The 17,057-nt window shown below is 63.6% G+C and overlaps 2 protein-coding genes across 2 annotated transcripts; one reads left to right on the forward strand and one right to left on the reverse strand.

Moving 5' to 3' along the window:
• Nucleotides 1-299: 299 nt before the first annotated feature.
• On the forward strand, nt 300-3,071 carry PRPH (peripherin; the record flags this gene model as incomplete). Its single annotated transcript, XM_082298977.1, has 9 exons — nt 300-643; nt 1,297-1,357; nt 1,486-1,581; nt 1,662-1,823; nt 1,895-2,020; nt 2,099-2,319; nt 2,670-2,719; nt 2,864-2,940; nt 3,030-3,071. 9 exons carry the CDS (start codon nt 300-302, stop codon nt 3,069-3,071), a joined length of 1,179 nt encoding a protein of 392 aa, XP_082155103.1.
• A 2,003-nt stretch (nt 3,072-5,074) lies between these two features.
• On the reverse strand, nt 5,075-12,656 carry GLI1 (GLI family zinc finger 1; the record flags this gene model as incomplete). The annotated part of the gene is made up of 11 exons (XM_082298962.1): nt 5,075-7,317; nt 7,939-8,218; nt 8,582-8,830; nt 9,172-9,336; nt 10,036-10,185; nt 10,705-10,845; nt 10,952-11,053; nt 11,654-11,804; nt 11,982-12,177; nt 12,378-12,455; nt 12,560-12,656. 11 exons carry the CDS (start codon nt 12,654-12,656, stop codon nt 5,075-5,077), a joined length of 3,852 nt encoding a protein of 1,283 aa, XP_082155088.1.
• Nucleotides 12,657-17,057: the final 4,401 nt, after the last annotated feature.

The following is a 17,057-nucleotide window of genomic DNA, read 5'->3' on the forward strand; positions in this document are numbered from 1 at the left end:
CGAGGGGGAACCCACCAGCCCCCCGCCCTGCATCCCCAGGGGGTCCCCGAGCCCCCTGAAGGGGAATGCCTGCAGCCCTACGTCCTGCAGCCCCTGCTCCTCATCCCGAGGGGTGCCCCGATCACCTCCAGCCCCTTTCCCCGCCCCTCCGAGGGGACATCCGCAGCCCCTGGTCCTCCCCCCGGCCGGGAGACCCCTCCCCTCTCTCTGTCCCGTATCCCCGGGTCCCCCCGGCGGGGCGGAGCTGCTGTCCGCTATAAACAGCCGATACCGGCAGCCGCCGCCCTCCCGGTGCAACCATGAGCCGCCGTGACCGCGACCCCGGGACGCCGCCGCCCCTCACCGTGGCCCCAGGGCGGCTGGCGGCGGCGGCGGCAGCGCGGGGAGCGGAGCGGGAGGAACTGGCTGCGCTGAACGATCGTTTCGCCGCTTTCCTGGAGCGGGTGCGGGCGCTGGAGCGGCAGAACGGGACCCTCCGCGCCGCCCTGGGCCGCGCCACCGCCGCCACCGGGCCCCGCACCGGGCTGGTGCAGGGGGAGCTGCGGGGGCTGCGGGAGCGGCTGCAGCGCCTCGGCCGCGACCGGGACCGGCTCCAGGCTGAGCGGGATGGGCTCGCCACCGACCTGGCGGCCCTACGGCAGCGGTGGGCCGGCGGTGGGACCGGGGGAGGCAGCGGGATGGGGACTGGGGATGCGCCGGGATGACGGATGCACCGGGGTGGGGACGGGAGGATGTACCGGGAACCGGGGAAAGCACCGGGATGAGGGATGAACTGCGATGAGGGATGAACTGCGATGAGGGATGAACTGCGAAGAGAACCGGGGATGCGTCGGGATGAGTTATGTGTGGGATGGGGACTGGGGGATGTGCCAGAGAGGAACTGGGGTATCCGCTGGCATGAGGGATGGGATGGGACTCGCACCAGGATGGGGACTGGAGGATGCAGCGGGATGGGAACGGGGGAGCCCCGGCTAAGTCGGGGTAGGGACTGGTGAATGTCCCGGGTGTACTGGGAAGAGAACCCCCGGGAAGGGACACTCTCAGCAGACACTGGGGAAGGCACCCGGGATGCACGGAGGACACTGGGAGGTACTGGGAGATGTGGGCTCTGCGGAAGGGCGGGGCACTGGGAGGGGCAGGGCACGGGTGGGGGCGCTGGGAGAAGATTGGTGCGAGCACCGGGGGTCACTCCAACCCCGTTTGCCTCCGCTGTGTGTGGAGGGGGCTGCAACAGGAGGCAGGAGGGGGGGTCTGCACCCCCGCCCCCACCTCCCTCTCATCCCTTGCTGTCTCTAGGCTGGAGGACGAGACGCAGAAGCGTGAGGATGCCGAGAAGAGTCTGGTGTTGTTCCGTAAGGTGAGAGGACTGGGGGGCCTGTCTCCCCACGCAGTACCGAATCCTCATCCTCCACCTCCCTGGGGAGGCTCCAGGGTCTTCCCATCCCCTCCACGCTGCCCTGCAGCTCATCCCGGCATCTCCCACAGGACGTGGACCACGCCACGCTGTCCCGCCTGGAGCTGGAGCGCAAGGTCGAGCTGCTGATGGACGAGATCGGCTTCCTCAAGAAGCTGCACGAGGAAGTGGGTGCCAGGGTGGGATGGGGCGAGGGGGAGCAGGTCGGGTCCTTGTGCCACGACGTGATGCCCACGCGCCCACGCAGGAGCTGCGGGACCTGGAGGTGAGTGCCCCGAGCCCGGTGGGGCTGGCCGAGGTGGAGGTCTGCAAGCCGGAGCTGACGGCTGCGCTGCGTGAGATCCGCACTCAGTACGAGAGTATCGCTGTCAAGAACCTGCAGGAAGCCGAGGAGTGGTACAAATCAAAGGTACCCGGGGCTGGGAGGGGTTTTGGGGTGGCTGAGCCATCCCTGAGCTCTGACTCACGGGGCCCTCGCAGTTTGCCGACCTCTCGGATGCAGCAAACCGTAACCACGAGGCGCTGCGGCTGGCCAAGCAGGAGATGAACGAGTCCCGGCGGCAGATCCAGAGCCTGACCTGTGAGGTGGATGGGCTGAAGGGCATGGTGAGAGCCAGGGAGTGTCTGGGGGGGTGCAGGGACCAGATCCCACCCCGGCCCCACGCAGCCCCTTCTCCCGTGCAGAACGAGGCGCTGCAACGGCAGATGCGGGAGATGGAGGATGAGTTCGGGGAGGAGATCGGGAACTACCAGGATGTGGTGGGGAGGCTGGAGCAGGAGATCCAGCAGATGAAGGAGGAGATGGCGCGGCACCTGCGCGAGTACCAGGACCTGCTTAACGTCAAGATGGCCCTGGACATCGAGATTGCCACGTACCGCAAGCTGCTGGAGGGCGAGGAGAGCCGGTGAGGGGAGCCCAGCACACGGTATCTCCCCACTGCCCGGGGGGGAAGGTCCCCCACGCTGAGTCACCCTGGTTATTGTGGGATTTTCTCGGGAGGAGGCAGCTCCAGGCCTTGTTCCCACAGGAAAACAAGAGGTTCCCATGGGAGCTGAGATAAAGACAAGGCCAGGGGCTGGTGAAGTGGTGGGGGAGCTGCCTCTAGCTCTGCTCCGGGTGCCAGCCTGGCAGCCCGTGGGCATAAACCCCCAGCTGAGCTGGGATGTGGGTCATGGACTTGGGGGTGAGGCAGGGCTGGGGTCACTGGCAATGTCCAGGAGTCCCAGACCCTCCTCATCCCCTTCTCCCTGCCAGGATCACCATCCCAGTGCACCCCACCACCTCCTTCAGCATGAGAAGCTCAGGTGAGCGACAAGCTGGGGGTCCCCCACTATGTCTGAGGGTCTTTCCTTGGGGGTAGAGACCCTGTGTGGATGTGGGTGGGTCCCTATGCTCCTGCCCATGGTGTCTGGGAGGGCACGGGGTGCTGATGGCCCCTCTGTGCCCAGTGCTGGAGCCCCAGCCCCCGGAGAGCCCGGCACGGAGGATGGTGCTCATCAAAACCATCGAGACACGGGATGGGCAGGTGAGAACCGGGCCGGGGAGAATTGGGGGTGCCCTGCCTAGGAGGCCCAACCCTGCCATGGGACTGACCCCCAAATTCTCCTCTTGCAGCAAGTGGTGACGGAGTCACACAAGGAGCGAGCAGGGAAGTGACAGAGGGGAGCTGCTGTGATGGCCCCGACCCCGTGGTGGGGGTTTTGCCAGACCCTGCTGCATCCTGTGCGGGGCATGGAGGAGAGCAGGGGGGCTGGGAGCCCCCCAATTCCTATTCCTGCTGTCAGCACCACGGCACGATGCCGTGGTGTGTCCCTGTGCCTTTGCAGTGTGTCCCTGTGCCTTGTCCCCCCACTATTTATCGCTATTTATTGCCCATTTATTATTCTCCCAACCACGACCCCAGCTGTATTTAATATCGAGCGTTCCCTGTGCTGCCCTGGGGCCGAGGGGGGTCCCGGCCTCCCTCCTGCCACCAGAGCTGGCACCGGCTGCCCCCGAGGTTGGCGGGTCCGGTGGCATCCAAGCTCTGTCCCCTCTGGTGTCACCGCCCCGGCGAGGGAGGCAGGAACGAGCTCAGCCCTGGCTCTGAATCCCCGGGGATCCCGCTCCTTCCCGGGACCCCGCGACGTCCAGAGGACCGACGGGCACGCCCGGTATCCCGGAGAGCTCCAGGCCCACGGAGTCTCCGTCCGGAGAGGGATCGGTGCTCCCGGAGCATCGCGGGACCGGCGGCACCTCCGGGAGCGCCGCGCTCATTCCTTACCGGCACCGCCAGAGGGCGCCACCGGCACGGCCCGATCGCTGCCGCGGGTTAATTACGTGTTAATTGCGTGTTAATTAAGGGTTAATTACAGCGTGACGAGGCTCTGGGTGTGAGGGGAAACACCCTGATTTCTAGAATTGCGTTATTTTAAGCATTTTTTGGCATGGTTAATTGCGTTACTTTAACCAAAGTATGCAAGATAGCGTTAATGCAGGATTTGCTCATTAATTTTGCTATTTTAAGCAAATTTTTGCACTATTTCATTATTTTCAGCATTTTTACGCACCATTGATTGAATTATTTTAAGCAAATTACGCACAATTGCGTTATTTGAACAAATCTTGCACACATAATTGCATTATTTTAAGCAAATGTTGCATTATTGCATTTAAAGCATTTTTTCACATCATTGTGTTATTTTAAGTACTTTTTTGCATTATTGTGTTACTTTTAGCAAATTACACAAAATTGCATAATTTCACGGAATTTTGGCATCATTAATTGCATTATTTTAAGCAATTTTCGCATCATTAATCACATGAACAGAGGAATATCAAATTGCATTACTTTAAGATAGCTTTTCCATGATTAATTACGTTATCTTAGGTAATTTTTCGCATGATTGAATTGTTTTAACCTTTTTTTTTTGCATAATTAATAGCATTATTTGAAGCACTAGTTGTTCTTTAACCACTCTGCGTCACAGCAACGCCTCAGGAACAGCTCCGGATCCCTGATCCGGAGGGAGCAGAAGCTGCTGCCAGGGAGTCTCGGCCCCAGGGGACCAAGGGGGTGTCCTGTCCACCTCTCCCCAGGATGAGACCGAGCTGGGAGCCCCTCGCAGGGGTGACAAACACACAGTGACAGTCCCCTGAGAAAGGGTTTAATTGGGGGCGGTGGCACAGACAGGAGGGACAGACAGACAGGTGTGAACACGATGTACAGGCAACCCCCGCGCCATCTCTGGGGACTGGAGCAAGGCTGGGGGCGCTTGCAGTCCTGACAGACTGGGATTTGGGGTGGGGGGCAGTGGGAACACCGGGATGGGGCCCCATGGTGGCCGGGGCTCTTTGGTTTCGGCATTAAGGCTGCGGGGGGACACCTTGTCCCGAGCAGGGCAGGTGGGATGCGCTCTGAGGCACTGGGATAAGGGCCCAGTAAAACCAGTTCCCCACCCCAGAGGTCACCTGGAGGGTTGGGGCTGTGTCTGGGACACAGCAACGTCTCCCTCCGGAACGAGGGTGCCACTCAGAGCCTGGAGAAGGGGGGGGCTCCAGGGGTGTTCCCCGCTTTCCCCCAGGCACGAACCTGTGTGTGGGAATGATTCCCACCTCTGCCCACCACGCTGGGGCCCCCCTGGCCACAGAGGTGCCCACCTGAGGGCAGGTACCCCCCGTTAGGACAGCGAGTTGAGGAAGTGGCTCTCCCCTGCCAACGTGCTCAGCATGGAGCTCATGTCCCCCACTGCCATGTTGGCACCCCCAGATGAGGGCAGCAGGAGCCCCCCAGCCGGGCTGGGGGGTCCGGGCAGCGCCGTGGGGGTCTCCACGTCCTCCACAATGGCAGCGAAGTCAAGGTGCGTGTTCTCCAGGTCCAGTGAGTCCAGGCTGTTGGACACCTGCTCGCCCGAGTCCAGGTAGTAACAGGAGGTGCCTTTGAGTCCCTCTGTGCCCCCGCCGTAGTGCCCGGCACCCCCGCAGCTCGCTGCCCCCTGGCCCAGCAGCTTGTGCCCACCTTTGCCCCCCTGCCCATGGGGGCCCTGGCCTGGGTAGTACAGGGGGAGGCTCCCGGGCCCCTCGGGCACAGGCCGGGTGGGGGGCAAGCGTGGCAGGCGCCGGGCACCGGTGTCCACCCCATCGTAGATGTGCCCTGGCTGTGCCAGGCCCCCTGGGTAGCTCAGGCCAGTTTGGTGACCCGGAGGTTTTGGGCCACCCGGAGGGTGCGGGACCATCTCGGGGTTGAAGCAGGGGGGGCTCAGGAGGTGCTGGGGCTCCGCCAGGCTCTGCAGATGGTCCGGTTTGGGTTGGTAACCGCAGTACCTGGGGCTGAGGTACGGCGGGGCCGGCATGGCCTGGCACTGCCTGGGCTCGCTGCCCAGCCCCACGCCAGCCGCTCCCCCCTTGGAGGGGGGCTGCTCCCCCCACATCAGCGCCTGCTGCGCCTCCACGTAGTTCCGGACCATCACTTCTTTGGTCTGCAGGGTCGGGGTCTGGGCTCTGCGGGTGCCCGGGCTGGCCATGCCCATGTACCCGCCCGCTGCTGGTCCCGCGGCAGGGTACCCACCCGGCCCCATGTCCATGGCGTGGCTGAAGGCAGCAGGGGACGGTGGTGGCCCGGCCAGTTTGGCACTGGGGCAGGGAGCGAGTGCTGGGGTCGGCGCTGGGTATCGCTGCTCAGATTTGATCTGCAGTCGGTTAAACCGGTGCCCCCCGGGAAATCCACCGTCCTGGCACGAGCTCACCAGTTTGGGATGCTGCCCACAGGCACTGGGATGGGGGTACTCGATGCTTTGATGGGGACAGTGTGGTCCGGACATGGCGGGAGCTGCAGCACTGACACTTTGCCGGGAGCTCATGTCCAGCGTGCCCTGGGGGGGCCCATCCCAGGGCGCCGGCACAGCCCCATTCCCATTCCCAGCAGGCAAACTGGGGAAGCGCTGGTTCATCTGGCACTGCGGGAGGGAGAACTCGGGCTGCAGCAGCCCCTCCTCCATGTCCCCATGTGTTCCCACCATGGTCCGCTGAGCACCGTAGATGCCATCCTGGAGCTCCACGCCAGTGCCCTGGCACGGGAAGCTCTCCTCAGGATAGCTCAGGTACTGATCCATCTCCAGCAGGCCGGGCTCGGGGCCGGGGCCCCCCATGCTCTCCAGGAAGACGTTCTCAGTGATGCTGGGGGGGCGTGGGGAGAAGCCGTGGCGCTGCAGGTTGGCATCAGAACTGCCCAGGGACTGCAACGCTGTCCTGCCCACACCGGGCACGCTCACGTTCCCCACGCTCTTAAACCGCTGCACCCTGGGCACGGCCGGAGGCTTGGCCACCGTCCGTGCAGGGTCACTTGCCCGTCGCACGCCGTGCCGGGGCACCAGGTGAGCAGGGACGCTGCCCGGGTAGCCGGGGTGCTCATTGGAGCTGTGCCTTCTCAACAAGCCGTTGGCAACGCAGCGAGGTCCGGCAGGCGTGGGGTAGCCCCCGGGCATGCCACCGTGGCCACCTGTGGCCGCCTGCTCCATGCTGGGCAGTGGGGTTGGGGGGGGGCCGCCCGTGGCCGCGGCGTATTTGGCCTTGAGGCGGTAGCGCTGTGCCGGGGTGAGGCTGCCCACCCCCGGCAGCCCCCCCCCACAAACGCCGGCGTCGCTGGAGCGTCGCGACTCGTCGGGAGAGATGGGATCGTAGCCGTCCGCTGGGCACGTCCCACCGGGCATCGCTCCCGCCTCGCCGCCCGGGCACGGCCCCGCCAGGTACGGGGACACCAGGGACGAGCGGCGGCTGACGGTGTAGGCGGAGCTGACGGTGCTGGTGCCGCTGCTCCGGCGCTCGCCCAGGGCCACCAGGCCCAGTTCCGCTGCCGACAGCTCCGCGATGCGCCGGTGAGAGGCTGGGGGTGGCACTGGGAGCCCGGGCACCTCCCCGGGCAGGCCTGAGGGAGAGAAGGAGGAGTTACCCTGGGACACAGCGTGGCAACGGTGTCAGAGCAGGGAGAGGAGCCACGTCCAGAGCCAGGGATGTGGTTCTTCCATGGTTAGAGCCTGCGAGGACAGGGAGCAGGTGGCAACAAAGATGGGCAGAAGCTCATTTAGGTTGGAAAAATCATTGACTCATGGAATGGTTTGGGTTGGGAGGGATCATAAAGACCACTCAGTTCCACCCCTGCCATGGGCAGGGACACTTCCCACTATTCCAGGTTGCTCCAACCTGGCCTTGGACACTTCCAGGGATCCAGGGGCAGCCACAGCTTCTCTGGGCAACCTGTGCCAGGACCTCCCCACCCTCACAGGGAATTCTTCCTCTCAATATTCCCTTTAAACCTGCCCTCTGGCAGTGGGAAGTCATTCCCTGTGTCCTGTCACTCCAGGCCCTTGTCCAAAGGCCCTCTCCAGCTCTCCTGGAGCCCCTTTAGGCACTGGAAGGGGCTCTAAGGTTTCCCCAGATTTTGGGGTCTAACTCTAGTGCCAGGAAGGCGCGGAAATCTCTGGCTGCCAACCAGACCTCTCCCCACACTTCCCACGGGACAGGCCCCACACCCCCACCCCGATCTCACCGGCTCCGGGGATGGGTGGCAGGTTCAGGCCCTTGGAAGCCGCCGGTTTCCTCAGCTGCTTCAGTTTGTCGATGCGGAGGTTTTCCAGTTTGTGGAGGGCCATGAGCCCCGAGGTGCCCATGGGCTCGCCGGGCACCACGTCCTCCAGCGTGGACAGGTCCTCGTAGCTGCCGCCGGCGTTTCCTGCCATCTCCACACCGCTGTCGTTGTTGGTGGTGCTGCCCAGGGGCGAGTGGTCACTGCTGCACGACGACTGCCCGCCCGGGCTGGGCTGAGGCTTCTGGGGAGAACCAGAGCATGGCCAGGGAAAGGGGTCAGGCATCCGGGATGTGCTTGGAATCATCATGAAGATTGGAAAAGCCTCTGAGATCATTGAGTCAACCCAACTATTAACCCAACACTGCTGTGTTCACCGCTAAACCACGTCCCCAAGTGCCACATCCCGGCGTTTTTTGGGCATTTCACCAGGGATGGTAACTCCACCACTGCCTTGGGTGGAGATGAAGAAATGAAGAATGAAGAAATTTTCCCTAATATCCAACCTAAGCTTGAGGCTGTTTTCTCTTGTCTCATCACCTGGGGATGATCCCCCACCACCAACCCCTCCCTCCCTCCCTCCACCATTATCCCCTCAGCTCCTCACCAAGGCCAGGTCAGGCACCAGGAGTTTCCCATCATCCTTCCGAGCCTCGCTGGGGCCGTTGGTGTCCTTCTCCTGTTTCATGTCTGGGGGGGCACTGGGGGTGGGCAGTGCCCGGCCCGGCCCCACATCCCCTCGGTGCTTCTTGGTGACGTGGGCATCGGGGCCATGCACGGTCTTCACGTGCTTCCGCAGGGAGCTGGGGTCCGTGTAGCGCTTGGTGCAGCCGGGAATCTTGCACACGTATGGCTTCTGTCCGGGAAAACCACGGAGCAGGGGAGGGGGTCAGCTCCAACTAGAGCGCCCTCCCCAAAAGTAAAGTCCCCCTCTCCCAGAGAGAGCTGAGGGTGGGATTAAAGCAGGTGAATCCCCTTGGAAGGGGCACGGTGGCTGCTGGGGAGTGCTCAGGAAGGCAGAGGAAGGAGGGAGCTCCCCAGGAGCGGGGTAAAGGATCCCAGAGGGAATGGTGGTGATGAAGGAGAGCAGGGAAAGAAGGAGCTGGGGCACACAGGTGCAAAAAGCAGGGATGTGGGGCGTTCTTAGAGGACAGAACTGATCCAGGAGCACACAGGGAGCCCTGGGCGGGGCTGTACCTCGTTGGAGTGGGTGCGGTTTTGGTGCTTGGCACGGTCGGAGGCGTTGGAGAAGGCCTTGTTGCAGCCCTCGTGCTCGCACACGTAGGGTTTCTCACCCGTGTGTGAGCGCAGGTGCGTCTTGAGGTTCTCCAGGCGGGAATAGGCTTTGTTACAGCCCTCGAACTGCAGCAGAGCAGGGTGGGACACGTCACACAGCGTCACCAGGCCCTGGACCATGTCACCCCACAGCGTCACCAGGCCCTGGACCACGTCACCCCACATCCCACACCTGTGGCACGGACACGTGTCTCACCTCCCAACACACCTGCCCTTCACCCTGGTGTTGTGCCACCACGTCGTTGTGTCCCTGCCCATGGCATCCCCTCAGAGCGTCCCCACAGGGAATCCCTAAACTGGGATGGACAGCAGCACCCAGCTCCCCATCCTGACATGAACTCAGGAACACGTTCCAAAGCACGGGACAGCGCTGGGGTGATGTGACTCTGGGGTTAGATGGGATGTTGGGAAGGAATTCCTCCCTGTGAGGGTGCTGAGGCACAAGGTGCCCAGAGCAGCTGCGGCTGCCCCTGGATCACTGGAAGTGTCCAAGGCCAGGCTGGATGGGGCTTGGAGCAAGCTGGGATAGTGGAAGGTGTCCCTGCCATGGCAGGGGGTGGGATGGGATGAGCTTTAAGGTCCCTCCAACCCAAAACATTCCAGGATTCCACGACCCCACGGCTGTACCCACCTGCTGCCCACCCCCTTCTGCCACACCACGGACCCCGCGGCCTCCAGCTGCCACCACCCCCTCTCATGCTCTACCCTGTCCCTCCTCATTTTCTCAGCTCGCTGAGCATTTTTGAGGAATTTCTGGCATCGCACCGTGCACTTGTGAGGTTTCTCGCCCGTGTGACGCCGCATGTGCACCACCAGCATGTACTGAGCCTTGAAGGGCCTCTGCTCCCGGGAGCACGCTGCCCAGTGGCACACGAACTCCTTCTTCTCCCCATGGATGTGCTCATTGTTGATGTGCTGAGGAGGGAGAGGAGCGTCACTGGTGGCTTTGGGGAGGAGGACAAGGGACAGGGAGATACGGGAATGTCATGGGAGAAAGGGATGTAGAGGGATTGGGAGAGGACTGGGATGGCAGAAAGGGACATGGAGGGACTGGGATGGCAGGTGGAGACACCAGAGTCTGGGGGAGAACGGGTCAGATGGTGTTTGGAGGAGACAGAGAATACAAGGGATGTTTGAGGGATCCTCTGGGAGAACTGAGCAGATAGAGAGGTCAAGGTGATCTGAAGGATGGTCAGGGGGATACAGGAGAGTTGGAAGAAGGAAATCTGGAGCAAAGGAGGGAGTCTGGAAGCATCAGTGGCTGAGGAGAACTGGGGTATGCACATGCCTCCCTTCCCAGGAGGGAATTTCCAGCATCACAGTGAGATCCCAGCGCAGGTGGTTGGGAACCGGGAGCAGGAATCATGGGCTGATCCAGGGGGATGTTGCCCGGCAGCTTTTGGGGTGGGAACACCTTGGCAGCCCCTGACTCACGTGCACCAGCTGCTCCTGAGTGTCGAATTCCTTGGCACAGCCGTCCCAGTAGCAGTTGGTCTCATACACGGCCTCACACTCGGGTTTCCCATCCTCCTTCTCCAGCTCTTCTCGAACATCCAGCATGCCCAGCAAGGGGTCCTGGGGGAGCAGGGACAGGTGAGCGCTCCCAGGTACCCCACAGGAGCGGTGCTGGGCGTGTGGGATGTGAGGGAGGGGGGGGGGGGTCTCATCGCCTGGGATGTACCTGGGTGCCTGTGGACGCTGGGCTGGAGATGTCGCCCTCAGATCGCTCCTCTGGGAATTTGGCAGTCAGGGGGCTGCTCAGGCTCCACTCCAGCTTCAGCTGCTGCTGGGGCAGGGAAAGCGGGAAGCAGTGAACACGGAGATGGCCAATGGAACATGGTTTACAGGGATGGCCGGCCCACGTGGATACATCTCACACTCATGATTCCCTTCTCACACAGATCCCCTATCACACGGATCTCCTCTCACACGGATCCCCTCTCACACGGATCCCTGGCTCACATGGATCCCTGGCTCACATGGATCCCCTCTCACATGGATCCCCGGCTCACACGGATCCCCGGCTCACATGGATCCTCGGCTCACAGGGATGTGTCTCACACGGATCCCCTCTCACGCAGATACCCAGGCTCACATGGATGTGTCTCACATGGACCCCTCTCACACGGATCCCCTCTCACACAGATCCCCTCTCACGCGGATCCCCTCTCACACGGATCCCCTCTCACACGGATCCCCTCTCACACGGATCTCCCCTCACACGGATCTCCCCTCACACAGATCCCCTCTCACACGGATCTCCTCTCACATGGATCTCCTCTCACACAGATCTCCTCTCACACGGATCCCCAGCTCACAGCAACCCCTCTGACATGGATTCCTGGCTCACACAGATCCCCCCTCACACGGATGCCCCCCGTACCTGGCAGTGTTTGAGGGCCCCACGAGCGGGTGGGTGGTGCAGCAGCCCTGGGCGCGTGGGCAGCTCGTGGGAGCTGCAAGCCGGGGGAGGCGTGTACAGGTGGCCTTGGCCCTTCTGCTGCCCAGGCGGACTCTGGTACCCCAGGGATGGGCTGCAGAGAGCAGAGGGATGAGCAGGTGACACCGTCAGGAGACAGGATTGGGGTCTGCTGAGCCAGGGATCCCAACCAGCCCTCCCCCACCATCCCACACTGCTCCCGGCTCTCCCAGCGCTCTCCAAGGTGGGAATGGGCACTCAGCTCCCAGCCGGGCTCCCACCAGGTGCCCACCTGATGGTGCTGATGGACAGGTGCCCATAGGAGCCGCCGGCGGAGGCGCAGCGGGAGTTGATGAAGGCGACCAGGGAGTTGGGAGAGGTGCGGATCACGGTCTGCAGGTCGATGCTGGAGTCGGACAGCGGGGAGATGGACAGCGCCCGCTTCTTCCCCAGCTTTCCCGCACCACGGGGTGTGGAGAACCGGGAGCCTGGGAGGGCAGAGCAGGGGGCACTGCCCTCAGCATGGTCCTGTGGGGCTGGAGACACCCCAAGGACACCCACACGGTGTTTGGAGGCTGGAGGAGTGCCCCGAGGGTGCCAGTTCGCTTCGGATTTAGAACAGGAGAGATGCTTAACTCCTCTGTGGAATCCCCCCCCACCCCATGGCCCCCCAAAACCGCAGACTCACCATCACCAGGGTGTTCGGCTCCTGGTGCCAGCCCATACCCACGGTGCCCGGGCTGATGGCACACGGGGAAATCAAGTCCTGGAGGAGGGAGGATGGGTGAGGCGGGTGGGGGAGAGGGACCCCCGGAACACCCCTGACCTCGGGGGGTGAATCGGGAGCCTGGAATCCACACCATGACCCACCTGGTGGTCCCGGGGCGGCGGGGGCCGGTCCGTGGGGTGGGTGCAGGCAGCAGTGCTCGCTGTAGCCGGCGGCCGGGGGTCCCGCGGGGTCGAACATGTCGCGGTGGGGCCCGGGGGTGTCTCAGGGGCGCATCGGGGTAGCGGCGGGGCCCGGGGGGCTGCGGGGCTCGGGGGGCGGCGTGGGGACCTGGGGGTGGGGGGGGAATAGGTTGGGTTTGGCCGCCAGGGGGCGCCGCAGCACGCGGGATCCCCCCTCCCCGGGAGTGGTTTTAAACTAAAACAGGGGAGATTTGGGGATATTGGGAAGAAGTTCCTCCCTGTGAGGGTGGTGAGGCCCTGGCACAGGGTGCCCAGAGAAGCTGTGGCTGCCCCTGGATCCCTGGAAGTGTCCAAGGCCAGGTTGGACAGGGCTTGGAGCAACCTGGGATAGTGGAAAGTGTCCCTGCCTATGGTGAGGGGGTGGAACGTGACTTTAAGGTCCCTTCCAACCCAAATCATTCCGGAGTTCTGGGATTCTATGAAATGGAAAAGCGAAGCACAGCCAGAACCATTCCTGGGCCAAGGACCAGAGCGAGCTCCCTACTCTTCCCTTCCCAGGGATTCTCCAGCATCTGCAGGTCCCACCCAGCCCTGCCTTGCCCGTGGGTCCCCACCCTGCCCGCGGGTCCCCACCCTGCCCTGTCCCACCCACGCATCGCGCCCCTGCCACGGGGCTCAGCCCAGCCCACCGTGGATCCCTGCCTGTGGGGTCTTGCCCTGAGCCTGGTCCCGCCCCCATCCAGGGCCACCGTTCTGTCCCCAATCCATCCCAACCCCCTGGTCACCATCCTGTCCCCCAACTCCATTCCCACTCACGATCCTTGTCCTGCCCCCCAACTCCCTCTCCACCCAGGGCCACCATCCTGCGCCCACCCATTCCCACCCCCACGGTCCCTGTCCTGCCCCAAGACCCCAAGTGCTGACATGAAGGACAGGAGCAGGAGAAGCCACCACAGGATGAGGCAGATGTGGGTGGTGCTGGGAACAAGGGCTCCTTCCCCCTCAGCTTCGCCCTTTGAGACGCAGGGAATCGCCCCAAACAAGGGGTCTGGGGGAGTGGGAGCCCCTCACCCCGCTGGGAAAAGTGCTGGGCTGCGTTTGGAGCGGGGGGGGCGAGGGGGGCAGCAATTCTTCCGCATGAGTTGCCCCTTTGAAAGCTCGTCTAGGGGCTTTGTGAGAGTGTCAGGCAGGAAGAATGGAGGGGGGGGGCAGCGGGGCAGGCAGAGGGGAGGGGGCTGCCCGGGAAGGTGGTGGGACTGGGGGGGGAAAGGGGAAAGAGAGATGAGGAGGAAACAGGGGGCAGAGAAGGGGGGCTCTCACCTGCCCCCTGGGCCTGGGCCTTGCACGACAGTTTGGGGATTGCTCCCCACCCTGCCAGGGCTAAAGAGGTTTGCAAGCCCCCCCCCTCCAAAGTTTGTGGGGTTGTGGGGTGACCCCAGCCCCACAGCCCTCTGTGCACGCCTCTGCTCACGTGTGTGTGCACACAAACGCACACATGGATGCACGACGCGACTCACCAGAGAGGTGCACCTGGGAGGTGATGGGGGGCTTGGGGTTCAGCGAACCCCCACCTTCCCCTCCCCACAACCACCACCTGAGACCCCCGGTTGCCCTGGTGACCATCAGTGACCAGCAGTCCTGGAGCACAGGTTCACACACCTGCAGAGCGGCCACCCCGTGTGGTCACACGGCACCTGTGTGACACCAGCACACCCAGAGAGGACACGAACGGCCACAGGAACACACACAGAGCTCGGTGTGCACAGGTGAACACGCTCGGCACACAGAGCATCACAGCGTGATTAAAGCTCATCCTTCCACTAGCCCAGCTTGCTCCAAGCCCCATCCAAACTGGCCTGGAACACTTCCAGGGCTGGGCACACGTGGGCACGCGGAGCACACACATGTGCCCAGCGTGTCACCGCACACGGGGAACACACAGGTGTAGCACAGGTCACACCCACCTCAGCACCCGCCTTGTTTTCACACTGCCTCCCTGCCCGGGGCTGTGTCCCCCCTTTTTCCCCCTGCAGCACCCCCTGTGCCAGCTCTGGGGGGCTCTGGTCCCCAGCTCCACCGAGGTGCAGCAGCAGCATGAGGGTCCCGCTGTGCCGAGGCAGCGCTGGGTGCGAGTGGGGAGGGGTTTGGTGAGCAGAGCCAGCCTGGCAAGGTGGCTGCCAGGTGGCTGCCAGGTGGGTGCCAGGTGGCATTTCCCCAATCCCCCACATCCCACCTCTGGGCACCAGCACATGACAAGGGGCGGCTACGCACCACCACAAACACCCCAAAACCACCGGCCCCAGCCACAGGACGCTCCCCTCAACCCATGGGGTCCACAGGGGCTCCCCAAACCCCGGTGGCCCCCCGAGCCGAGGAGGCTGGATGGGGCCGGGAACGCTGGGAGCCAATGGGAAGCAATGGGAAGCAACGGGAAGCAATGGGAACCATCCGGCGTCTCGCCCACCGCCGCGCTCGCCTCCCCCGCCGGCCGCACACCGCCGCGGCCCACCCAAGTCGCAGCCTTTGGGCATAAATTTGAGAGCCAGGCGCAGGCGGGATGAGGGGAATCTTCCCTCGCTCTCCTCCTGCCAAGAAACTCAAACTGAAACACATTCCTGCTCCTCTCTGCCAAGAAAACCAGGAGCGCAGCCAGCGGCGGGAGCTCTCGGAGCAGGGCTGGCTCCAGACGCCGAAACGCGGCGCGGGAGGGGGTCAGGGCTGGCCGCCCCCCTCCCCCCCAGCTCCTCGCCTTTTATTTCCTGCAAACACATCTAAAATCTGTCATCTGGCTCCAGTTTCCTGAGGACACTGAGGAACGGGGCCGGGGGAGAGCAAAGGAGATGGAGGAGAAGGCAGAGAGAGAGAAAGGGGACGGAGGGAGCTTACAGGGTGGGACGTCGGGATGGTGACACCGAGGGGTGGTGGGGGCAGAGAGACCCCAATACCAATGGGTGGTGGAGCAGAGATGGTGCGAAGGTGGGAGACAGACGGGCACTGACGGAGCGGGGAGACCAGAAGAGGAGGAGAAGGAGGAGGAGAAGGCTGCAACCCCCACCCCACCTCCCCACGATGGGGCAGACCCCCACCCCGGCACCCCATAACGGGGCGGACCCCCACCCCAGCACTCCAGTGCACCCTGTGATGGAGCAGAGCCCCACTCCAGCTTCCCCTGATGGGACAGACCCCAGAACTCCCCGACCGGGCAGACCCCTACTTCAGCACCCCACGATGGGCAGACCCCCACCCCAGCTCCCCACCGCACCCTGGACGGGGCAGACCCCCACTCCAGCACCCCAAGGCAGTGCAGACCCCCACCCCAGCTCCCACGTGCATCGGGAACGCTCCCCCCAGCCCGCAGCGGTGGGTGCAGGGGTGGTGCCGCAGTGGGTGCAGCAGGGCGGCTGCCACCCAGCCCAGCCCCCGGGGGTGACGGGGGGTCCCTGTGCCCCCAGCCCCGGCAGGGTTAACCGGCCCGGAGCCCCACTGTGGAGGAATGTGATGTCAGGGCTGGATTAGCCCCCGCGATCCCACAGCCCGGCCGCGCTGAGCTGTGTGTGGCACAATCCATCACCCGCCGGCACAGCCCCCGGCGTGGGGGGCCGGGGGGGCCCGGGGGGGGCTGCGTGCGTGGGGCAGCCGCGCTGCTGTCAGCGCCTGTGTGAACACACGTGTTTTCGGTGTGTTTGCGTGTGTGCACGCGGATTTGGGGCTATGCGGGAGTGTTTTTTTCGGGACAACACCAGGGTGGTGATGGTGGGGAGTGGTGGGAGCAGAGACACCCCAAAATCGAGGGGTGGTGGGAGAAGAGACACCCCAAAAGTGATGGGTGGTGGAGCTGGGATGGTGGGAAGGAGGGAGGGGGACAGATGCAGGCACTGATGTCCCTGGGAATGTAGGGACACAGGGATGTGTGTCCATGTGCTTGTGTGGGATGTGCACATGTGCATGTGGGGAGCTACAACACCTGATGGGGGCCCCGGTCACCCCAAATCCTCACTCAGGGAGAAGCAAGGCAGGGCCAGAGCAGAGAGAACAAGCAGACAGAGGGAAGGGTGCGGTGCTGTGACAGGGGCCAGGGTGGGGACACACCCCAGGAGAACCCTGTGTACCCTTTTATTGGGAGAGCCGGGGTCTGTGCCGGGGTGGGCAAACCCCTGAGCCCACCACGGGCACCTCAACAGCCCCAAGCCCACCTAACCCTAACCCCGACCCTAACGCTGGGCTGCAATTCTCCCGGCTGGCCTTCGACCAGATCTCTCCTGGATCTGCCAGGAGCCAACGCTCCCTTGTGCCAGCAGCAGTTTGGGACCGTGGGGACACATCCCAGCTGCCGGCCAGGGCAGAGGGTCTGGCAGGGTCACCCCGATCCCCTCTTATGCTGCACAGCCACAGTGAAGACCTGGAGATTCCCAATGGAACGAGCTTCTTTTCTCTGCCTTAGGAGCCCAGCCCGTGCTGG

Source organism: Coloeus monedula, assembly GCF_965178545.1.
Source record: "Coloeus monedula genome assembly, chromosome: 30".
NCBI lineage: Eukaryota > Metazoa > Chordata > Aves > Passeriformes > Corvidae > Coloeus > Coloeus monedula.